Here is a 23,634-nt window from a genome sequence, read left to right as displayed (position 1 = left end):
CAGTCCGGTGCACAGGGATAGTCTTTTCAATATCTTAACACAATTCTACTGCTAGTAATCCCATTCTGCCATGAATATGCATGAGACAGATTTGCATATAATAGAGGCGACAGGCATGCAAATCTATATCATGCATATTCATTAAGGATATCCTGAAACCCCAACTGGCTGGTGGTCCCCCAGGACAGGTTTGAGAACTACTTCCCTAGACTGTTTCTAGTAAGGTATCATACTTTTCACATACTGTATACTTGGACACAAACTCCAGGCTGTTCCCAAATCTATCCTCACAGCCAGAGATGTTTTCAGGATATCCACATTGAATATGCACAAGGTAGATCTGTAGGCACTGCCTCCATTATATGCAAATGTATTGCATGCATTATGGATATTCTGAAATCCTGAGTGGCTGTGGGGTCCCCAGGAGAATTTAGGAAGCCCTTTGTCAGAGTGTTTTTTTTTTTTTCTTGTTTTGGTTTTTGGCTTATTGCAGTGTCCACTCTACAGTCATCTTAGGATAAAGCTTTTCCATTGCAATGAGACACAGAAGAAAGAAGGCTCTATTTTACTACCTTTGCTGATCAGTGATATCTAGTGTATTTTTTGGCAGAGTAAGGTGAAATTCCTTGAGTTTAAGAAATGGCTCTTCTCTCATGCTTAGGCTGTTTAGTACAGTGGATCCCAAACGTTTCCTGACCCCCCAGCCAGTCAAGTTTTAAGGATACCCATAATGAATATTCATGAGATACATTTGCATTCACTACAGATATCTTGAAAACCCAATTGGCTGGCAGTCCCCCACGGCAGATTTGGCAACCACTGGCCTAGCGAATTCTTTTGACTTATTTGTCCTATGCTGGAGTGGACAACATAGAGAGCAGTCATTAATCACCTCATTCCGCCTCTATGCTGTAAAACAATCCAGAAGGTCCTGTTGCCATGTTCAGAGTAAGCATGTCCATACATTGCATTGTCAAAGAGCCCAGAGTGCCGAATGCCCTTGCCCTTAACTCCACACTTGCATGAGCCAGAAGAAGGAACACATTATGGTACACCGCCTTGAGTAAATTCTTTCAAAAAGGCAGTAAATAAAATCCTAATAATAATAATAACTTATAGCATCACACAACTATAGCAGAAGGAAGAATATATGGCACATAGATTTGTGTGACAAAATTTGAGCATGCTCCCGAAATGCACACACAAATTAATTGGAACCCATAAAATCTGAGTGTACGTCTGGCTTTGCACTATTCTGTAAGGCATGGCACCTAATTCTAAAAGCATGTAACTCAAAAGGGAGCGTGGGAGGGGCATGGGTATATCAGGGGCGTTCCGAAGTTACATGTGTTCTTACAGAATACGGCCTCAGCACGCCTGGCTTCAGCAGGTATAAGTCTGGCGCTAAAAGTTAGTTATGGGATTTGGGGCGAAGTGTGGTTCTATACAGACGTGTGCACCCTTTATAGAATCACGCTTATTGCCAATTGTTTCCAGCACCGATTCTTCAGCGCCATTTATAGAATTTCCTCCTAAATGATCAAGGGTAATTAGAACAGATAGGAAATGTTCAAAATACTTTACTCAAATCTAACATATAACAGTTATGTTTATAGTGCAACAAAATTATATTTCTTTATTGAAACATACACTAGTAAATCACAATTTCAAGACATATATAAGCTATGAGGTCTCTGCACTCCCTATGTCAAGTGTAACACAGTGTTAATTCAGAAAAGGAAGCTGCAGAACTACAAGATGGAGGGATGACGGTGCAAGAGCAACCTCAGGAAACACTTTTTTCACAAAAAGGCTGGTGGATGCCTGAAATGTGCTCTGGAGAGTGCTGGTGAAGACAAAAACAGAGGAACCCTAAAAAGCAAGAGGATGGAAACCCAGTTCAAAGCAGCAATGAAATCACTTTTAAGAAGACAATGTGGAGGAGAGGCTAAAGTTTATAGAGCAGCTGTTATACCTCTAAAGGGCCCTTTCACAAAAGGGCAATAGGGGGAGCCCAGCAGTATTTCCAACTCCTGCCATGAGCCAATTCCAGTGCTAGAAAATATTTTTTAATTTTCTAGCACTGAGGGTGTGCCTGGCGGTAATCGAGCAGCGCCGTGTGCTGCTTAGTTACCGCTGGGCTACCACCAGAGCCCCTACCGCATCCTGAACAGGGCCCCTATGAGTGTGAGTCGACATTTAGGTGACTAGCATTAGATGCGACCACTTATGCCTTGTCTATGTTTGGTATAAATGGGTGTGTCTAAAGGCAAAGGTTGCATGCACAAATGGGAGTATTCTATAAAAACATGCTAAAATAGTGGGAATGCCCCCTTTGCATTTATGCACAGGATCACTCAGGCGCCCAGTTACAGAATAGCGCCTAAGTGCACTTACATGTGTACCTACTGTTTTACCCCTGTTTTGGTGCTCAACTACTGTTATCTCCAATTTGCGTGCTACAGTCGGGCGCCCTATATAGATTTACCCCCTATCTCCCAGTGTCTAAAGTTGCACGAGAAGTTAATTGCTTAACAAGCTAATTAGCACATAATTGGCTGCTAACAAGCAATTATCAGCAGTAATTAGGATTTACACACACAACTGTCTAAGCGTACCCTATAAAGTGGTGCATGTAAATTCTAAAAAGGGGCATGTGCAGGCTATGGGCGTTTCTGAAAATTACACGTACTGTTGCAGAATATGGGCATCAGGAGCGGCCTGACCATTAGGCCACCTGAGGTGGGGGCCTCAGGCGCCACTCTTCAGGAGCAGCATCTCCCCACTCTTCGGGGAGCAGCATCTCCCCCTTCGTGGCGTTTACCTCGTCACGTTCCAAACCCTGCAGCGACAGCAATTGCCATATGCTGCCCTGCCGCTGGCACGCCCTTTACTGCAGCTGCCTCTCTGATGTAACTTCCTGTTCCGTCAGTCTCAGACAGCCGCAGTAAAGGAAAGAGACGGGTGCCGGCGGCAGGGCAGCATATGGGAATCACTACCGTTGCCGGGTAGGAGGTAGGAAGGGGGGCAGCATCTCAGCCCAGGAGGGGAAGGCATCTCGGCCTAGGGGATGGCATCTCGGCCTGGGGGGGAGGGGCGGCATGTTAGCTCCGCCTCAGGCAGCATCTTGAGTTGGGCCGGCCCTGATGGGCATTTACACCAGGTTTTAGTTGGCATAAATGGCTGCACCTAAATTTTAGTCGAGGGACAGCCACTATGCATATTCTATAAATTGCACCTAACTTTAGGTGAGGTTTATAGAATAGTATTAAACGCATATTCTTTTGGCACCATATGTAGAATCTGGCCCTGTGTGCATATATCCCCGGATTCTATACATATTACCATGAATAACTATAATCTCTAAAATACAATATTTTATTATATATTACCAAATACTAATTTCACAAATGTATTCTATGCAATTTCATATCATTATGCATACTTAAAATCATTCATTTCCCTCAATCTAAACCAGATGTGCTTATAAACAGAGAGGAACCTCTGTGCATACACACAACCACAAAAATTCTACTTAAATATTGTCTTCAATTCGTGCTTGATGGAACGTTATACTGGGGCTATGATTTCTCAATGTCCATAAGATATTTCTGGAAATTATATGGTAATGTATATTATGATCTAAGTAGTTTACAGGATGAAGAAGGGCTTTTTCATTAAATATTATGCATGGTGTGATTGTGGATTTATTTTTATTTTCTCAACCCCTGTTGATGCAGTTTCTGCGAAACACGGACCTTGTCGGGTTTGGAGTGATTTTGTTCTGCAACGTTTGAGTGATGAGACTTTTTAATTCATATTATATTATTCTGGAGGATATGCAACAACGTACTGAATCTTATTGAGGGATTGGAACTATTGAGTGACCATTCAAACAATTTGCACTACATTTGAGGAGAATTGGTGAATGAGTATCGTTAAGAACTTGATAATTCCAAGATAAGTGTATCGCTAAGTGCTTCAAAGAAGAAGTCCTCAGAGATTCAAGATAAGTGGACATTTTTGTTCATCTTTGATATGGTTGAACTGAGGATGATATTCTATTATTTTGTTTCTGGGGGGGAAAATGTGGTGGACCAGTTGTGTCCAAATAGTCACTCAGAAATGCTGCAGAACTGCAGCTCCACTGACCCACACTGAGAGTCAGTCCAGTGTCAATGAACCACATTTTTTTCTTTACCTTCTAATTTTGACTTGCCTCAATATAATTACTCAATGTTCTAAAATTTCAGGGGCCTGAAATGTAACTGAAACTCCCTAGCTGTTAAATTCAGTTTAATACATGTCATTGGGTAATATTTACAGATTTAAGGCAGAAGGACTGCTCTCAGGATGACAGTGTCTCCTGTTCTGTGTATACAGCACCTCTCGGTGAAAACTGCAAACCAGAGGCTTCTCTGAGCCATGTGACTTTGTGCTTACAGGATCTGGTTTCACTTCTAGCCTGTAGTCAATTGGCACACCAGTATTAGCAAAAATAATGATTAAAAAACAAAAGTAAATTTAAAGAAAATAAAAATTAGATAATGCATGAAGGAAACAAGTCACAGTGTAAGCTTTCTAATTGCATTTCATTCCTGAGGTGAAATCCATATTTTAGATTTGTGAAAGCCCCTTCTGTTTATTAAACACACACTCCCACTCCCACCATAATCAGGATGCTCTCCTAAGCATTATCAGAAATTTCTGCAGACCACTGTAAAGAGTTCACGCTTTACCGATAGTGCACACATGTGTGTATATGCACAATGGCTTGCACGTGTGCGATGGTTCATGCTTACATGAACTAGTGGGAAAAATGTGTCTTCTTTAAGTAGAGGACACCCTCTTCCCCATAGTGCACTCTCTGTAAGAAGAGTGCACACACTTTTCCATAGTGCACACTGTGTAAGAAGAGTGCACCCTCTTTCCCAAGAGTGCACCCTCTTTCCCATAGTGCACTCTGTAAAAAGAGTGCACACTTTTTTCCATAGTGCACACTGTGTAAGAAGAGTCCACCCTCTTTCCCATAGTGTACTTTCTGTAAGAATAGTGCACCCTCTTTCCCACTGTGCACTCTCTGTAAGAAGAGTGCACCCACACCCTCTTTCCCATAGTGCATTCTCTGTAAGAAGAGTGCACACACACGCTCTTTCCCAGCCCCTCAGGTGGTGAGGTGATGCCCAAGGAATCTGTCTGAGAGGCATGTGCAGGCAGTGCCCCACTCACAGATGCCCTACAGTCAGTGTCCGTCTGGGAAGTTGGGGGAGGTTGGCCAGCTGAACTGACCAATGCCATTCTCCCCATATGTAGCTACACTAACCTGGGCATGAGAAGACAAAGCAGTTCAGAGAAACAACATTGTGGGTCACAGTATAGGGCTGACTACCCATCTACATCACCAATGCACTCCGTAACCATCTGTCCCATGGGGGTTCACAATCTCTGCATAATCATATATCAATGCTGCCAACAGATATCTGGTCTGTGGGACAGTTGGAAATAATGAAACAGGATGATACATGACATAAGCATTTGTGGAAACCAGCATGCTGGGCCCCCAGTCCAGCTCCATGCTGGAGTCTGGAGCCAAGTTACCATCGCAGGTGTCCCTTGACAAAGAGAATAGGTAGACCTTAGCACTGAAGCTCCAGGAAGAGGACAGCAGCTACTGATGTTGGCCACATTTGGCCCACCCTAAGCATTACAATGTCTGTGCTAACCAGCTTGCAGCAGGAGCCCAGCCCCATATACCCCCTCCACCCTGCAGACCCACACCCATTTGGCAAACTGCATACAGATAATCTAAGTAAAGGTATGTTGTCTCACACTCAGTGGCATTCCTGGCCTGGATGGCACCCGGGGCGGAGCGCCGATGCACCCCCCCCCCCAGATGCAGCGCGTCCCCCCCCCCACTATATGACACCCCCCTCCGGCGAAATGACACCCCCCCAGGTGCACACCGCTGAGGGGGGTGCCACGGCGCACGCCTGCTCCTCCAAGTTCGCTAAATTTCGTTCGTTCGCTGCAGCTCCCTCTGCCCTGGAACAGGAAGTAACCTGTTCCGGGGCAGAGGGAGCTGCAGCGAACGAACGAAGTTTAGTGAACTCGGAGCAGGCGCGCACCGCAGCACTCCCCAGCGCGTGCACCCGGGGCGGACTGCCCCCACCGCCCCCCCCCCTTGGTACGCCACTGCTCACACTAGCCACCAGTGTGGTACCAACCAGCTGGTGTTCCTAGGCATTGCCCAGACTAAAATTTACTCTGTTCTCCGTGCTGCCTTGTCCACAATTACTATGGCTGAGGGCTTAGGAAGATGTGCAAACAGCTGCTTCCTGTAGATATATTTACATTTTTGAAACAACATCACAAACATAAAAACATAAGAGTAGCCATACTGGGTCAGACCAATGGTCCATCTAGACCAGTATCCTGTTTTCCAAACAGTGGCCCCAGGTCACAAGTACCTGGCATAAACCCAAATAGTGGCAACATTCCATACTACAAATCTCAGGGCAAGCAGTGCTTCCCCATGTCTGTCTCAATAGCAGACTATGGAATTTTCCTCCAGGAATTTGTCCAAGCCTTTTTTAAACCCAGATATGCTAACCGCTGTTACCACATCCTCCAGCAAAGAGTTCCAGAGCTTATCTATTCGTTGAGTGAAAAAATATTTCCTCCTATTTGTTTTAAAAGTAGTTCCATGTAACTCTGTAATATCACCAAAATACATCCTTTCCTTTCTGAACACACTACCAGAACCCTTATCCACACTCTTATCACCTCTCGCTTAGACTACTGCAACTTGCTTCTCACAGGTCTCCCACTAAGCCATCTCTCTCCCCTTCAATCTGTTCAAAATTCTGCTGCATGACTTATATTCTGCCAGTGTCGCTATGCTCACATTAGCCCTCTCCTCAAATCACTTAAATCGACTATCTTTATCCATTTCCACATACAGTTCAAACTCCTCTTATTGACTTACAAGTGCATTCATTCTGCAACTCCTCAGTACCTCTCCACTCTCAGTACTTCTCCCTACACTCCTCTCCGGGAACTCTGTTCACTGGGTAAATCTCTCTTATCTGCGCCCTTCTCCTCCACAGCTAACTCAAGACTCCATTCCTTTTATCTTGCTGCATCATATGCCTGAAATAGACTTCCTGGGCCTGTAAACTCCATCTCTGGCCATCTTCAAATCTAGGCTAAAAACCCACCTTTTTGATGCTGCTTTTAACTCCTAACCCTTACTCACTTCTTCAGTACCCATGTTTTATCATTCCCACCACCATTTTGGAATAAGTGAAAAATCGATTTACTTCTACTCCTTCTACACCACTCGGGATGTTGTAGATCTCATTCATATCTTCCCTCATCTGTCTTTTTTCCAAGCTGGAGAGCCCTATCCTCTTTAGCCTTTCCTCATACAAGAGGAGTTCCATCCCCTTTATCATTTTGGTCGCTCTTCTTTGAACCTTTTCTAATTCCGCTATATCTTTTTTGAGATACAGCGACCAGAACTGAACACAATACTCAAGATGTGGACGCACCATGGAGTGCAACAGAAGCATTATAGTATTTTTGGTCTTATTCATCATCACTATACAACTTTGTATTTGTTATCCACCGACTGGGCAAACGCCTTTGACGGTACTATGTAAGCCATGTTGAGCCTGCAAATAGGTGGGAAAATGTGGGGTACAAATGCAATAAATAAATAAATGAAATCCCTTTCCTAATAATTCCTAGCATTCTGTTTGCTTTTTTTGGCCACCGCCACACACTGAGCAGAAGATTACAGTGTATTATCTACTATGACACCTAGATCTTTTTCTTGAATGCTGACCCCCAAGGTGGACCCTAGCATCAGGTAAGTAAGATTCAGATTATTCTTTCCAATGTGCATCACCTTGCATTTGTCCACATTAAATTTCATCTGCCATTTAGATGCCCAGTCTTCCAATTTCCTAAGGTCTTAGGAAGGTCTTCCTGCAATAGTTCACAGTCCGCACATATTTTAACAACCTTGAATAGTTTTGTATCATCTGCAAATTTAATTACCTCTTTTGTTGTTCTGATTTCCATATCATTTATAAATATATTAAATAGCACCGGTCCCAGTACAGATCCCTGCAGCACTCCACTGTTCACCCTCCTCCATTGAGAGAAATGACCATTTAACTCTACCCTCTGTTTTCTGTCAAATATCCAATTCCTAATCCACATCAGAACCTTGCCTCCTATCCCATGACTCTTTAATTTTCTCAGGAGTTTCTCATGAGGAACTTTATCAAAAGCTTTCTGAAAATCTAGATACACTACATCAACTGGCTCACCTTTATCCACATGTTTACTAATGCCTTCAAAGAAATCAAGCAAATTGGTGAGGCAAAACTTCACTTGGCTAAACCCATGCTGACTCTGTCCCATTAAACTATGTTTGTCTACGTGTTCTGTAATGTTATTCTTTATAATAGTTTCCTCTATTCTGCCCGGCACTGATGTCAGGCTTACCAGTCTATAATTTCCCGGATCACCCCTAGAACCCTTTTAAAAAATCAGCGTCAGATTGACCACCCTCCAATCTTCAGGTACTATGGACAATTTTAAGGACAGGTTACATATTACATGGGTTGAGGGAAGTGAAAACAACTATATACAAATATGGGGATAGATAGATAGATAGATAGATAGATAGATAGATAGATAGATAGATAGATAGATAGATAGATAGATAGATAGATAGATAGATAGATAGATAGATAGATAGATATGAGGGGAAAAGGTACTATTACACACATGACTCACAATAGCGACCAGTCAGGTTCAAACTAGCAGGTCTCCTTTGCCATTGCACAAACTAGAGATTACTCTGTGTTCATCAGCCCAGAAGGCAGGGAAATAGTCTATGCACAGTGTAAACACTCAGACCTTCCCCAGATCACTACCTCCCAGCAAGCGCATGACCCTCCCACTGGAACTGGTGAGGCCCCCAGGGACAAAAGCCACCACAGATAGCAAGTGGCAACCAAGCAGGTCCTGAGTGTAAATTTCAGCAAGACTGCTGGCTTTTAAACATAGGACACCATCTTCAAGGCTTTGGATTACAGAGGTGTCAAATCTGCAAATTCTGGCCTCAGCAGCTGCTTCAGGGAATCCTACAGCTAGGACAGGGGGTCCCAGCCTCAGGGTCTACTGAACATGAGGGCCAGGATAGGGATACAGGCACATGATATTGGACATTTTAAACCTCAATGCTAGGAATGAGTAGCCATATGCCTCATGCTTAATGGAGTTTACTACACAAGTGGAGATGTGGAGGACTAGCCAAAAAAACATGAGCCAGCTGAAGAGGGATGTGAAGTGCAAAGCTGGAGAAAAGCCACCAGATGTGGACGCTGTGAACTCTGGCCCTGAGGAGCACATGGTGCACAGACCCATCCCCAGGAACTCCAACCCCCACCCAGTTTCTCATGCAGGCAGCCACAAAAGGGTGTGTCCACTGTGGTACAATCTGCATATATCCTTACTTAGTTTCAGCCTTAAAACAATAAATACATAAATAACATACAAAGTCCACTATTGTCCCTTGTATTGCTGCTCATCAATGCCTGTGCTGTATCTTGTCCAACAGCCAGAACCCGCAAAAAAATCAAGTAGCCCCTTATTAATAGAAACATGAGGCAGACTAGATATCTGGTCATCTCCCTACCAGAATGGAAAGAGTAGGTTCAGAGGTCTCTGCTTACCTGGAGACAGTGGCAGATAGGGACTTCAGCTAGCTCATGCCTCCCAGGTTTCAGCTGCCTGATGTTGTGGGGACAGAATGGAGAGCATAAGAGTCAGTTTCCCAGGTGCTGAGGATTCCAGGCTGATGATAAGCCATCTCCCCCTTAGCAATGTTAAGGCAATGTTGAGGGTCGAAAATGGCGTCTAAATCACTTTATTTAGACTTCATTCTCCTCAAAGCATTTTCACGTGTGAGCCATTATCAAAAATATATATATATATTTATATCCCCCCAAACATCTAAGTGCCCACAACTGAAACGTCTAAAGTGCTCTATATAAACATGCATCTTGGGATTTTCAAACCTCCACAGCCCCCACTTGCAATGGCATCCAAAAAGAAGACCCCTAGCAGGAAGCTCAACTTCAGCGATACTGAGATCAAGCTCCTAGTGAAGGAGGTAGCGGCATGCCATGCCAATCTGTTTGTTCCCTATGGAGCAAACAATCTGTGCTTACACCATGCAAAGAGAATGGGTAACAATATGCCACAGGCTTAATGCTGTCCACCACACAAATCAAGATGTGGATGACATCAAAAGGAAATGAAGGCAGCTGAAGAGGGAGGTGAAGCAGACTGAAGCCAACCCACCAGATGCGGTCACCGTGAACCTCACCCCTATGGAGCGCATGGTGTATGGGCTGCTTCCCAAGGAAAGCATCCATGGTTTGGGAACTTAGGATACCTCCGCACAGGCGGGGGAATCAGGTAAGGTTGGGAAAATGAAGATGTGCTGCCTGCTCTTTCTATGTTATCCTCTCTCCATCAAGCTTGGGAAGTGTGGGAGGCTAAGAAACCCATCTGTACTAGAGGTTCTCAGAGTGGTGGGGAGGGGGGAATTAGGCACACCAGACTACAGGAAGAAAGACTGGTTATCAAGGTCTGTGTCCTTACAATTCAGCATGGAGCATTGGTTAGTGCCTAGGTGTGGGAACACTCAGATCACCCATTCGAGTCCTGCTATGTTTTGGTAACTTCTTCCCCCCCCCCCCCCCCCCCCCCTTGGCCCATCACCAACCAGTGGCTCTTCCTGCTTTCAAAGCATCTGTGGCCCTCTCATTGTGCCCTCCAGAACACTCCCATTATCCTTTCTCCTTTACCCACCTGGCTGTGTGGCTGTCTGGCATCCTGGAGTGTGAGGTCCACAGTGCACCATACCCCTTGTCTCCTGCAGTGTGGGATGTGGAGGCATACATTGTGTGGCAGAATGACAATGGCAGTCCTCATCACCTGTGGTATACATGTGCACATGGAGGGATAGATTCAGGATGACTGCAACAGACTGACAGGTTAGCTAGTGGAACAGACACATTTCTTCTACTTTCCCAATGCAGGCGAGGACTCTCAGTCAGAGGCAGAGACTAGAACCAGCACCCAACAGAAAGCACAGGCACCTAAGGCAGAGGAGGGGGAGTCAGTGGCAGCAGAGGGGTCACAGAAGGGCTCTGTGGCAACAGAAGGACATGCTGAAGGTACAAGCCAGGAGCTGCCTGCAGGGGAGGAAATTACTGATAGAGCCCACCGCCCTACCCCCCACCTGGATATGCCCGATGCCCCTGTAGTGGCTGAGGAGCCAGAAGAGCCGCAGCTGTCCCATAGGGGACCCTCCCGCCACAGGCGGCAGATTGTGTGGTTGGCCAACAAACTCCTAGCACAAAATGTGCAGCTGGCTGACTACCAGTGCCAGAAGCTACATCAGTGCTGTATGAGGGGGTACAGGTTCAGCAGCAGAGGCTGCAAGCTCAATAGGACTTGCCTGCAGGTGTTGTGTATCATGCAGCAGGAGAGCCAGGATGCTAGGCACAATATGTGGCTACAGCTTCTGGAGATCTGGTGAGATCTCCATGATTACACTCAGCCCTTGTCCAGCACACTGCCCACCCAGCTGGTGCCTGACCCTCCCAGTGGAACTGGGGAGGCCACCATTCCAGTGGCAAATGGCACCAGTGCCCACACCGTCCAGCCCAGCTCCATAGCAACCATCCCAGCTGAAGAAAAGCAACCACCATCCAAGCACACAGAGGATGGGACTCACTGGACCCCAGGTCAGTGGGTCAACCTTGAGGCCAGGTCCCTCAAGACCATCACACATTGCTTTACTTGGTACTGAGCTCAGCAGCTCAACCACAGAACCAAACAGGTGACCAGATTTTCAAGGAGCAGCAGTGGCAGCTGCATCTATTAGCAGTTCTGAGGGCAGTGGTAACCCCACAGGGGAGAACTGTGACACTATCTGCACTCCTGCAAGGCCTGGACCATCCCCAGAAGCTAGACGAAGGGGTGAGAGAGGTGGACTCCAGAGGGATGAGGAGAGGGAAGAGGGGCAGTATGAGGTATGCTGTGGTAGTGTGAGTGGGGGAAGGATGTGTGTGTGTGTGTGTGTGTGTGTGTGTGTGTGCATGTGTTGGGGGAGGGGTGGGGGTATATGCTGGGGTAAGAGGGGAGGGATAGGGGAGGGGAGGGTGGTGGGGGCATAGAAAAAGATATGGTGAGCACAAATGAATACTGCATTAACCTTTACTAAAAATTGGTCTGTATGAATCTTTCTCTGGCGCAGACCCCCAGCTAGATTGATCCCTGGTCAGCTCTGTGGGCCGGGGGAGGGGGTCATCCTCCTCTTGTTGTGGCTGTTGCTGCTGCTGTGTCCTGTGTGAGGGGCTGTCTTTTTTGAAATTGTTCAGCATGCAACAGGTCATGAATATCTTGGTGACCTTTTCAGGGTTTTAGAGGAGCTCTCCCCCAAAATGATCTATACATCTGATTCTGTTTTTGAGTTGGCCAAAAGTGCACTCAATGATGATACGGGTGTTTTTATGGCTCTTGTTATATTCCTCCTCCTCCTCATTTGGGAGTCATTAGCCAGGTTTGCAGGGGGTAGACTCTGTCACCTGTAGGGGGAGCAAGAATCACAGACATGAGTGTATTTGTATGTGGAGTGGACCTTGTGGAGTGAGGGTCATGGGTGGGGATTCTGGGGGCATCTTGAGGGAGGGAGGGGGTTGATGTAAGGGAGGAAGTGGGTATGAGGGTTAGGAATCCCAGTACTGCTTACCTAGGAGCGAGCCACTGCCAATCTCCCCTCAGTCAAACCTGCGGCAGATTCCAGAATGCTGCAAGATATATGTGTCATGGGTGGATCCCGGGTACCGAACACACACATCCACAATCTCCCCCCTGGGCATCACACACGACCTGCATGTTCATGGAGTGATATGATTTTCTATTCCTATAGGTCTCCTCATGTGCCGGGGAGCGTGGGGGATGTGTCTGAGTGCGATGTGTGTACAGTCGATGATGCCAGTGACTAAGGGGAAGTGGTCTATGGCTTAGAACTGAGCCATGTTGTTCTGGAGGGTCTGGGTGGTAGTGAAAAAGGTAATATATTGTGAGGTGTGGGTGAGGAAGGCATGAAGCAACTGCGCAAGACATTTGGAGATGGTGGGCTGGGTGAGGCCTGCATTGACTGCTAGCACTGACTGGAAATTGCCAGTGGCAAGAAAGGTCAGGGATGCAATGACCCTAAGCTGGACTGGCACTAGATTATTCTTGTGTGTCCTGGCCTGGATGAGGGGTTGTAGCTGCTGACAGAGGTGCTGTATGGCAGCCCTATGAAAGCAGTAGCTAGTAAGGCATTCTGGTCAGTGAGATACATGATGTGGGTTCTGGGCCTAAATACTGTGGGATAGGGGTATCTCCTCCTGGGCCTCCCCGCCAAACCCTCATCCACATCCAGCAAAGCGTCAGCCACAATAACATTCAGCACATCCATGATGGACATTCAGGTGTCCCACCACCATAAGTGCAACCCACTAAGCCCAGTAACACCACTGTACACTCCTCCACCTGCTGCACCTAGTGTGACCCAGCACCAGCGCCCAGCAGTCATTCTCCTAGATCCAGCAAATAGTCCTCACACAAACATCAGCAACCCAAAGCACGGTGATAAACTGGAAGTGGACAATCAGAGGAACAATGATAGACAGAAGTCAAGCAAATAGGGAGTTTGAATGGGAGGTGTGGGGATTTGGGGACAGTGAGGGTTTGGTGGGGAAGGGGGTGAGATACAGAGCAAGGGTTGAGTGTGACGGGGGGCTAGCAGGTGTGGGCAAGGATCTGAGGTGGTAAGACACAGAGGAGGCAAGGTGAAAAATGTGAGCGTCAAAAGGTTCAGATTGGTAACAGATCACTCAGCAACTCTCCACTCCTTTTCACAAACCAACAATTCCACTTCTCCTCTGTCCAATTCAGAAAAATCACAAATGGGTCCAAAGACAAGTTTGGTCTTGAGCTGGTTAGTCACTTTTAAAGCAGGTCTAAATCATAACGTTTTTCTTTCGGGCCCAAAGAAATCATTTTCCTATCCATTATTGGAAAAAAAATGTACATCACATATCAGTGCTCACAATGTGCCCCTGAAACACCCACTCTCAAAACGTTTTTCTTTCAGCAAATATCAGACATAAACGTGTTTGTCTGTTTGTTTATATGGTTTAAACATTTTTGGGTGAGAAACACGTCCATCTGCCCCTTATGCCATTTTTTGCACGTTTTTTTTCTTTTGATTTTGAGCCCCTATGCCATAATGTGCAGTTATTTGAATATTTTCTTCTGCTAGAATTGGTTATTCTTGCTGTACACTGCTTTGGGTAAAGTGCCTACTGACTGAAGGCACTGTTTGCACAGAAATTAGAACTGAGCTGGCATGGGATGCTTGTAACATGCTCACTGCCTCTCACAATCCCTGTATTAGGCTATTTATTATTTGTTAGAAAAATATTCTTGCCAACAAATATCAATATCCTACAATGGTAGGAGAAATAACCCATTTAGAGCATTTAGGGCCCTTTTACTAAGCCGTGTAGGCTCCCACGTGTGCCCAACATGCGCCAATTCGCAACTACCACCCGGTTTCCGCATGACCCAGTTGGTAATTTCATTTTTTTCGCATGCTGGAAAATTTCTGGCACGCGGAGCTAGCCGGGCAGTAACCAGCATTGTACGCACACTGACAATTACCGCCGAGTTAACGCGTGAGATCTTACCGCTAAGTCAATGGTGACGGTAAGGTCTCCGGCCCAAAATGGATGCATGCCAATTTTCATTTTTCTGCATGGCCATTTTCAGCCCCCCAAAAAGGCCTTTTTTGCAGGTGCGCTGAAAAATGAACCTGCGTGCGTCCAATACACGCGTCTACACCAGTGCAGGCCACTTTTCGGCACACCTTAGTAAAAGGACCCCTTAACTAGCTAAATAGACTATACAGGGATCAGGCTCTCTGATTAGAAAGTGGATAGACTCAATAGATCTGTGATCTTCCTACGTAACCTTGATAGTTTTGCATACTAGAAAATACTTTTATTCTTTACAACTTTTTTTTTTTTGCCTTTTTGTTTTCAAATATTTCATGCATCCTACCAACAGAGAAAGGTAATTTACAACAGGACCTTCTACAAAACTGCATTCAAAATGAATAACATGCTGACTCCTAATAATGCATCTTAAAGAATGCTGGGGGGTTTCATGTCTTCTCGGTGCTTCACATATTTTCTGGGCATCCCAGAAAATTCAGCAATAGAAGAGTTTTTTGCAGGCATCCTTGGCTAACTCGAGGTTGCCCAATTTAAGAGAGGGCGAGAGAGACATTGGTATCTGCTTAAGGTCAGTTAGTGTAGCTCAAAGATATAGAAAAGATTATACTTGCTGCAAGAAGTTAAAATGTGCAAATGGGGGGGGAGGGGAAGTGCAAAGGGTAGACAGGTCTAACAGAGGGCGACATTTATTGTATTAAATTAACCAATGCAAATAAAAGTGGTTTGAACTCTTAGAAGGGCTCCCTCCAGGCTCTTGTTTGCTTCCATCCTCCTTTATGAGACATATATTACACTACTTCATCCTTTAGGTCATCTCCGTGACATTAGGATTTCCAAGAGATTGCTGAACCATGTATTTAATACAATCTTTTCGCGCCTTCTGTTGGAATTCTAGGCACTGGCCTTGCAATGCTTATTTTGGCATTGAAGAGCTTTTGCTCTGTCAGTCCTTCTCTGAACATCTTTGGATGAATAAAATCACAGTTTGACTCCTCCAGAAGCACCTGAATACACCTTGCTCTCAAAGTGACCATTACTAGGTTTCTATTCCCTCTTCAAAAAATCAGAAAAGGCACATGTGTATCCTAAGGCTGCCTTATTCAGAGGAAAGGCAACTTCTGAACAGCAAGTATTTCTGCAATGCTGAGATCAGTTACTGTCAGCATCTCTTTGGAATCTAGTGGTACAGGGTCTGCTTAAGGATATAAACAGACATAACGATATTGCATATTTCGCTTCTGGTCACAGTAGTAGTCCATTTATAGAAATAACCCTGTGAAGTTCTGATTTAGTCTTCCTAAAATACACTGCTTCAGAAAAAATTGTGCTGATTTACTCTGAAGGTTTTTTTCTCAGTCCACTGACCAAATAAAGTTATTTAAGAAATCTGTCATATATATATATGGGACCCACTCAGATATTGGTCCAGCTTCTAGTCTGATCCCTCCAGCCTGCCCATTCTTTCAACTCTGTTTTACAATGCCACGGTACAGCTACTGCGCCATTGTTGTGTGTCAATCAGGCACCACCATTGGGCTACTGCAAAAGCCTGGCAGTAGTGCCTGCCCCCTCTACGCTCCATTTCTGTTCCGCTGGTTTCTTTATTTTCTGTGCCAGGGGCTTACCCAGCAGTAATCGGGCTGTTCCACACGCTGTCCGATTACCACTGGGTTAGCGCGGAAGCTCTTACCACCTCCTAAACAGGTGGAAGGAAGGGTTCCCCGGGAAATGGCCACTCAGTAAGTAGTATTACTTTTTTGGTGTGGCAAGTTAAGTAGTTAACTTGCCACAGAAAAAAAATGAATGGAAGAGCAACTGGTAAATACCAAAGAATAAACAAATTATCTTGCTCTTAAAACTTGAGAAAGAGTATGCCACAGATACAATTGTTCTTAATAATACGAGCCTCAACTGCCCCAGGATAAGTCATAGACTTCTACACATGAAAACCCTACGGGTCGCACTCTCATCGGCTCACTGGCAAGTTGTAAAAACCATAGTGGGAAACAACTCCCCGAAGGGAGAAAAAAACCACTATTGGAAAAAACCAACTGCCAGTAATATACAAAAAAATAATAACAAAGGCAACTACTTTACTCAAATTTTAAAGAGTTTGTAGTCAAACTGTCTACTTCAGTTTCAAGACCCGAACGGAGCCACGTGGCCATTTCCTTTAAAATGCAACAAAACGCCTTTTACCCGCTGTTGTAAAAGAGGGCCTCGGTGCACGGCAAATCCACGTGCTGAGCTACCCCAGGCTCCCTTTTACTGCCATATGATAAAAGGGGCCCTATATTTGGAATGTTTTCCAGTAGAACGTAGAGCCTGGTAATCTTAAGGATGTATGAGATACACTTGGAAACGACTGTGTACTGTTTCTAAGGTGTAAGTCATGCAATATTCTGAGGCATGTGATAATCAGTGTACAATAATGAAGTTGTATAATAAAAGGATATCTCTAGAAGCAATAACTGTAGAAGGATGTTTCCTACTTAATGAGAAATTGGGATCTCCTCTAAGGACATGTCCTTGTGAAACACGAGGATTCCTTTAATAAATACTATCATTACCATCTACAGTTGTAGCTTACTTTTACACAAATACGCTCAACATTTTTCTGATCTGGAAATATATTTTATACACAAGAATGCTTTATTTTATTAAGGAACACAATCAGAGTAATAAAACGTTTCAGTCAAGCAAACAAATTTCACTATCCTATACCTGCGAGATACTCTTTCTCAATAGGGAACACTTAAAAAATATAAATATGTTTCCTATTCGTTTATCCTTATTGTAATAGGCTACATAATTTTGTTTTTCCCATGTCATATCTAACGGCTTTTCTGTTAAAGGTTCTTAAAGGACTCGGCTCTACTGATTTCTGCAATCGGCCTTTTCAATTTTCAGTTTTCTAGCAGGTTACAAAGCAGAATAATGAAGCCTGTGAACAGCTCTGCTCTATTAAGGCTGCGATTGTAGAAGCAGATGCTCACCAATATGCCACAGACTTGATTTTCATTAATATATCAGTTTGCTCACATTCTGGGGGCCCCGTGTCTCTGTTGTAATGTACTATGCTATCAGATCAGAAGATGTTATAATGATCAGTACAGCCCCCACTATCAGTTTTGATGTGTTCTTGTACACAGCCCTGTCCTTGTACTCTTCATAAGTTGTAGTGGGATAAAAGAAAAAAATGGAACAGCAGAGTGTACCTCATTTCAGTTTGTGTGCTCTTGCAAGCTAGTCCACGTTTTGACCCTTTTATGTTAAAAAAAAAGTTGGATTTTTCAGTGACTCAGCTCTGTTGCCCTTCACCTTCACCTCTATTTTTGAACTGGACCCAGATAATTGGACTGTGTCATCCCCTCCCCCCCCCCCCCCCCCCCCCCCACCTCCCAGAATTCTTGCAAGGAGTCACTTACCCTGAGTCTACAAGACACTTTTTTCTTCTTTTTATGTTCCGCATTCCTTTCAGAATAGGAGGATGAGAGAATTATTTTTTTTTAAGTGTGTTAGTTTTATTTCTTTCAGAAGCATCTACTGTACCTGAATGCAACCTGCCTTGAGTTACAACTTAAAAAAAAAGACATGAGCCAATTTCAAAATAAATAAACTCCAAACCAGTAATTTTCTGACTTAATATTTTCAGATCATGCTGCAGGGAGGCTCTTTAGCCAGGAATTTATGATGATGATTATTATTATTATAATTATTAATATTATTTGTATTAAGACTGGCATGCTGTGCCCTCCTCACCTGGTTGTTCTTGCAGAGATCTGCCCACATGCTGGTGCCATCACCCCCTCGCATCAGGACATGGTAGGTGAAGAAGTAGATGCCTGGGATAGAGCAGGTGAACTTGCCCGTGGTGGGGTCGTAATGGTTGCCCAGGTTGGTGACCACATCGTCGAAACGGAGCAGCTCATAGCCCTCATGTTGGCGCTTGAGCCCGGCGTAGAAAGCGATCTTGGGCACTGTGCTGTAGGTGGCGGCACTGATGGCTCCAGCCGCATTCAACCCTTGGGCCCCGGGAGGCCCTGGCAGGCCTGGATCCCCTTTCTCACCTGGGGGCCCCGGGAGACCCGGTTGCCCCAGGGTCCCGCGGGGCCCCACCTTTCCTGGGCGACCAGACTCACCCTTGGGGCCCTGGATAAAGGTGGGCATGGACTGGAGCAGGCTGTGCTCCCGCAGGGTCTCAGCCGTGGCCGTGCTTGGAGCTTTCGTGCCATAGGGGTCACAGACCATGTGGCAGGTGCCCAACATCTCGTAATGGGCTGAGGTGCTGGCTGAGCTGACCAGAACCGGAATGAGGATAACCAGGAGCAGCACCATAACCACCCCCAGTGCCCCAGCAGCCATGAGCCGCTTCCTGCCCATCAGTCGGCTCAGAGCTGGGCGATCCTCCTGACTGCTTTTGGACGAAATCTTGAAGGCTGATGAGGGTCCTCCTTAAAACTGAAAAAAAAAATCCCCTCTCCTAATAGTTGCAGCACTTTTGCTGCTGGTGTTGGAGGGAGGAAGTGGGGGAGGGGGAGCTCAGGGTCCAGTCCCTTGCTGGGATCACACTCTTTCACTTCTCATTCCTGTCCCAGGTTTGGGTCCTGTTCACTACTTTCTGCTCTCTTTCCCTGGCGCTGGTGTCTTCCTGAATTTCTTCTGCCTTCCGTGGTCTTTGTTCTGACAAAAGAAAAGTTGCCCTCTGTACTACAGAGAGAGAAACCCCCAACAGATCTTCAGTGTGTATCTACCACCTCCAAAGCACCTTAAAGCTGCCCATCCACGTGTGACAGAGAAAAGCAAACCACCTCCCACACACAAGCATCTCACATTTTTATGCTCCTGCAGGCGACCAACTTTCCATTTTGAGTTGACTTTCTCTAATCTTTTAGAGTTCTTCTTCTTTTTTTTCTTATTTTTCTCTTTAAGCCAACCAGTTGCTGTTACAACAGAAAAGATCCCCCTGAGCTCAGTGGAGAAACCAGGAGCGCTCAAAGGGGATTTGTGCCCAGGTTTGTCCTTGCTGATTCATTATGTCGCTTCTCTGGAAGTCAGTCTCGGGGTGCCCTTCCCGTGCCATACAGGGTCTCCCCTCTCTGTACCTCACACACAGTCAGATCCCAGTCACTTTAAAATCCCCAGTAGCTCTTGTAACATCTCCTGTAACCTCCTTTCAGCTTAAACAGCATCCGGCCAGTTTTCACCTTTTCTTTTTCCTTCTCTCTTTCTTTTTATCGCTGCTTTCTTTCCTTTGATCTGAACAGCTCTCCTGCCTTTTGCTTCCCACTGCTGTCAGGCTGCTCTCTTTCAGACGCAGAAGGGTGGAAGAAGGCAGAAGGGAGCTCTCGGTGTCTTTAGATACAATCAGATCATCTACGGAGTAATCTGGCTGCAGCACAATAATCGGAACTGTGTAAGGGGGGGGGGGGGGGGGGGGGGGGGGAGGAGGCTGTTTCTCTTGTTATATTTCCAAACTGTTCTGTATGATGTTCCAGTCACAAAGCATAATAACAATAAGTGTAATATATTTAGGGCTCTCTTTGCATGTCTTTCCTGGGTGTTTCGGGTTTTTGCCTTCAGTTTCAGCCTATAGGGAAAGTTAACTCATGTTTACCCCAACACTGGCATTGGTCAAGTTACTGTCCATGTAGTTTTTAAGATATTTATTCAAGTGGACTCTAACGAAAGCTCTTGCCACCAGGCTTACTGTTGATTTGAAAACGATTTGTTATCTCTGCCAGCAAACGTGGAATGCTTTCAGTAAATGAAACCAATTGATCTGTAAATCATACATCTGCATTTAGGAACGACAGATGTCAGTCAAGTATGGTGACTTTGCTCGTCAATAGGAATGATGGCTGGGGAGGGGGGGGGGACTTGCTAAACCAGGAAAAAAATCCGAAATGAGCATCAACAGCCCAGCCTCACTCCCTCTCCTGTCTCTGCTTATGATCGGGGGAACGTGTTCATGTCTGATATTTTTATTATTATTATTATTTTCACAAACTGCTTCCTCTTTCTTCTTCCCTTCTCAACATAATAAGGTCAAAGAACCTGACACTGGGAAACAAAGATTCATCGATTCTTCCTTTTGAGAGGAAATGTCAGATTCTATTTTGCTCTTTCCTAAGAGATTTCACGACCAGAGCTTCTACAGAGACGGAATGAGAGTACTGGAGGATAGCCGTGCAGACGAAATGCTTATCTGATCTCCCGATCAGGTCTAGTCCACTGTCCCTGTTCCTCTCGTTTGTAAATATTTGTATTTTCTAAGCTTCCATCCGTGGTCTGACTTTATCTAGCCCAGGCAGAAGCCGGCTCCCTTGGACATTATCCGCACTCCGCACTCCAGGGGCAAAACGTCTAAATACTATCTATCCAGTCGCTCAATGGAACTTTAGAACATTGATGAAGACATCAAGCATTTGGGACTGCAAGATCAGATCTTACTTCTGGTCACAAATTGAGCCATGGGGAGGGGATGAGGTGGCAGGGAACATCTTAGCCTCCACAGAAGAAACAGTTTCATAACTTAAATACTCAAGATTGTCTGTTCCAAAATATTGCTCCTTTCCATTCCTGGGTTAAAATGATTCCTACAAGGGTCCCGATATGATGACTGAACCGTTCCTTCCCCTAACTGTACGCAATCAAACATTTTTGGGCGACACAGTGCCTTGTAAAAATCTTCACATCCCTGCAAGTTTTCCACATTCGTCTTTCCTTCACTGATTAGACACAACATAATCTACATGCTCAGCCTGAAAGAACAAGTGTAGGCATTTCAGAAGTGAATTACAAAGGCATGAAACCTGTGAACAGCTTTGTTCTATGAAAGCTGTGCTCGGATGATAGAGGCAGATGCTCACCAATATGCCACAAACTTGGTTTCATTAATATACCAGGTTGCTCCCATTGTGGGGGCCCCGTGTCTCTGTTTTAACGTACTTGCCTATCAGATCAGATGATGTTCTAATCAGTATTTAGATTGTAAGCTCTTTTGAGCAGGGACTGTCGCTTTGTATCAGGTGTTCAGCGCTGCGTACGTCTGGTAGCGCTATACAAATCCTAATAATAATAATAATAATACAGCTCCGCTATCAGTTATTCCGTGTTCTACACAGTTTGTAGGAGAAAAAAAAATGGAACGGCAGAGTTTACCTCATTTCAGTTTGTGAACTCTTTCAAAGTAATGGAAGCTTTTGACCTTCTGTTCTAAAAGTGGTGTTTCTTTTTTTTTTCCCTTGCCCTCCACCATTCTGTTTGACCCAGACCCGGGTAATTGGACTGCTGTGAGACTCCTCCCTTCCCCCTCCCCATTTCGGACTCCTTGTGAGGGAATCGGTTCCCCTGAGTTTACAAGATACTTTTTTCGTTTCTTTCCACATTCCTCCGAGCATAGGAGGATGAGAGAATCAATTTTTAAACGTGTTTTAGTTTTATTTCTTTCAGAAATATCTACCACACTTAAATGTAACTCACTTTCAACTACAACGTAAACAAACAAAAAAAAAGTTATGAACCAATTTCAAAAGAAATAAGTTTCAAACCAGTGACTTTCTGGCATAACATTTTCAGATCAGGCTGCAGGGAGGCTCTTTAGCCAGGGATTTATGATTATTATAATTCTTAATATTAGTGCTATTAAGACTGGCACGCTGTGCCCTCCTCACCTGGTTGTTCTTGCAGAGATCTGCCCACATGCTGGTGCCATCGCCCCCTCGCATCAGGACATGGTAGGTGAAGAAGTAGATGCCTGGGATAGAGCAGGTGAACTTGCCCGTGGTGGGGTCGTAATGGTTGCCCAGGTTGGTGACCACGTCGTCAAAGCGGAGCAGCTCATAGCCCTCGTGCTGGCGCTTGAGCCCGGCGTAGAAGGCGATCTTGGGCACTGTGCTGTAGGTGGCGGCACTGATGGCTCCAGCCGCGTTGAGCCCTGGGGCCCCGGGGGGCCCTGGCAGGCCCGGCCGCCCTGGATCCCCTTTCTGACCTGGGGGCCCCAGGGGCCCCGGTTCTCCCGGGGGTCCACGGGGCCCTGCCTTGCCTGGGCGGCCAGACTCGCCCTTGGGGCCCTGGATGAAGGTGGGCAGGGACTGGAGCAGGCTGTGCTCCCGCAGGGTCTCGGCGGTGGCCGTGCTGGGGGGTTTGGTACCATAGGGGTCACAGACCATCCGGCAGGTGCCCAGCATCTCGTAATGGGCCGAGGTGCTGGCCGAGCTGACCAGAACCGGGATGAGGATAACCAGGAGCAGCACCATGACCACCCCCAGTGCCCCAGCAGCCATGAGCCGCTTCCTGCCCATCAGCCGGCTCAGAGCTGGGCGGTCCTCCTGACTGCTTTTGGACGAAATCTTGAAGGCTGATCAGGGTCCTCCTTAAAGACGAAAAAAAAATCCCCTCTCCTAATAGTTGCAGCACTCTTGCTGCTGGGGTTGGGGGGGGGGGGAGGAGGGGGGGAGCTCAGGGTCCAGTCCCTTGCTCCGATCACACTCTTTCACTTCTCATTTGTGTCCCAGGTTTGGGTCATGTTCAGTACCTTCTGCTCTCTTTCTCTCCCACAGCATCTTCCTGAATTTTCTTCTGGCTCGAGTGGTCTTTGATCTGCCGAAAGAAAAGTTGCCCTTGGCAGTACAGAGAGAGGAACTCCCCAACAGATCTTCAGTGTGTATCTACCACCTCCAAAGCACCTTAAAGCTGCCCATCCACGTGTGACAGAGAAAAGCAAACCACCTCCCACACACCAGCATCTCAC

The 23,634-nt window shown here is 45.7% G+C and overlaps 2 protein-coding genes across 2 annotated transcripts in view; both read right to left on the bottom strand.

Annotated features, from left to right (window-relative positions):
- LOC115460087 (complement C1q-like protein 3) overlaps nucleotides 1–19,308 on the bottom strand; it is a 45,796-nt gene extending 26,488 nt beyond the window's left edge. The window contains exon 1 of the mRNA XM_030189933.1: nucleotides 18,642–19,308. Within this exon, the coding sequence (XP_030045793.1) occupies nucleotides 18,642–19,262 (621 nt within the window). The 5' untranslated portion in view covers nucleotides 19,263–19,308. The remainder of the gene's footprint in view (nucleotides 1–18,641) is intronic.
- A 2,299-nt stretch (nucleotides 19,309–21,607) lies between these two features.
- On the bottom strand, nucleotides 21,608–23,167 carry C1QL3 (complement C1q like 3). Its single transcript, XM_030202298.1, has 3 exons — nucleotides 22,556–23,167; nucleotides 22,365–22,370; nucleotides 21,608–21,643 (listed from the first exon to the last, which is right to left on the bottom strand). The coding sequence occupies exons 1-3, from the start codon at nucleotides 23,165–23,167 to the stop codon at nucleotides 21,608–21,610; spliced, it is 654 nt and encodes a 217-aa protein (XP_030058158.1).
- Nucleotides 23,168–23,634: the final 467 nt, after the last annotated feature.

The sequence above is a fragment of the Microcaecilia unicolor genome, chromosome 1 (genome assembly GCF_901765095.1).
Source record: "Microcaecilia unicolor chromosome 1, aMicUni1.1, whole genome shotgun sequence".
Classification (NCBI taxonomy): Eukaryota; Metazoa; Chordata; class Amphibia; order Gymnophiona; family Siphonopidae; genus Microcaecilia; species Microcaecilia unicolor.
This window is presented reverse-complemented; position numbering and strand designations above follow the sequence as displayed.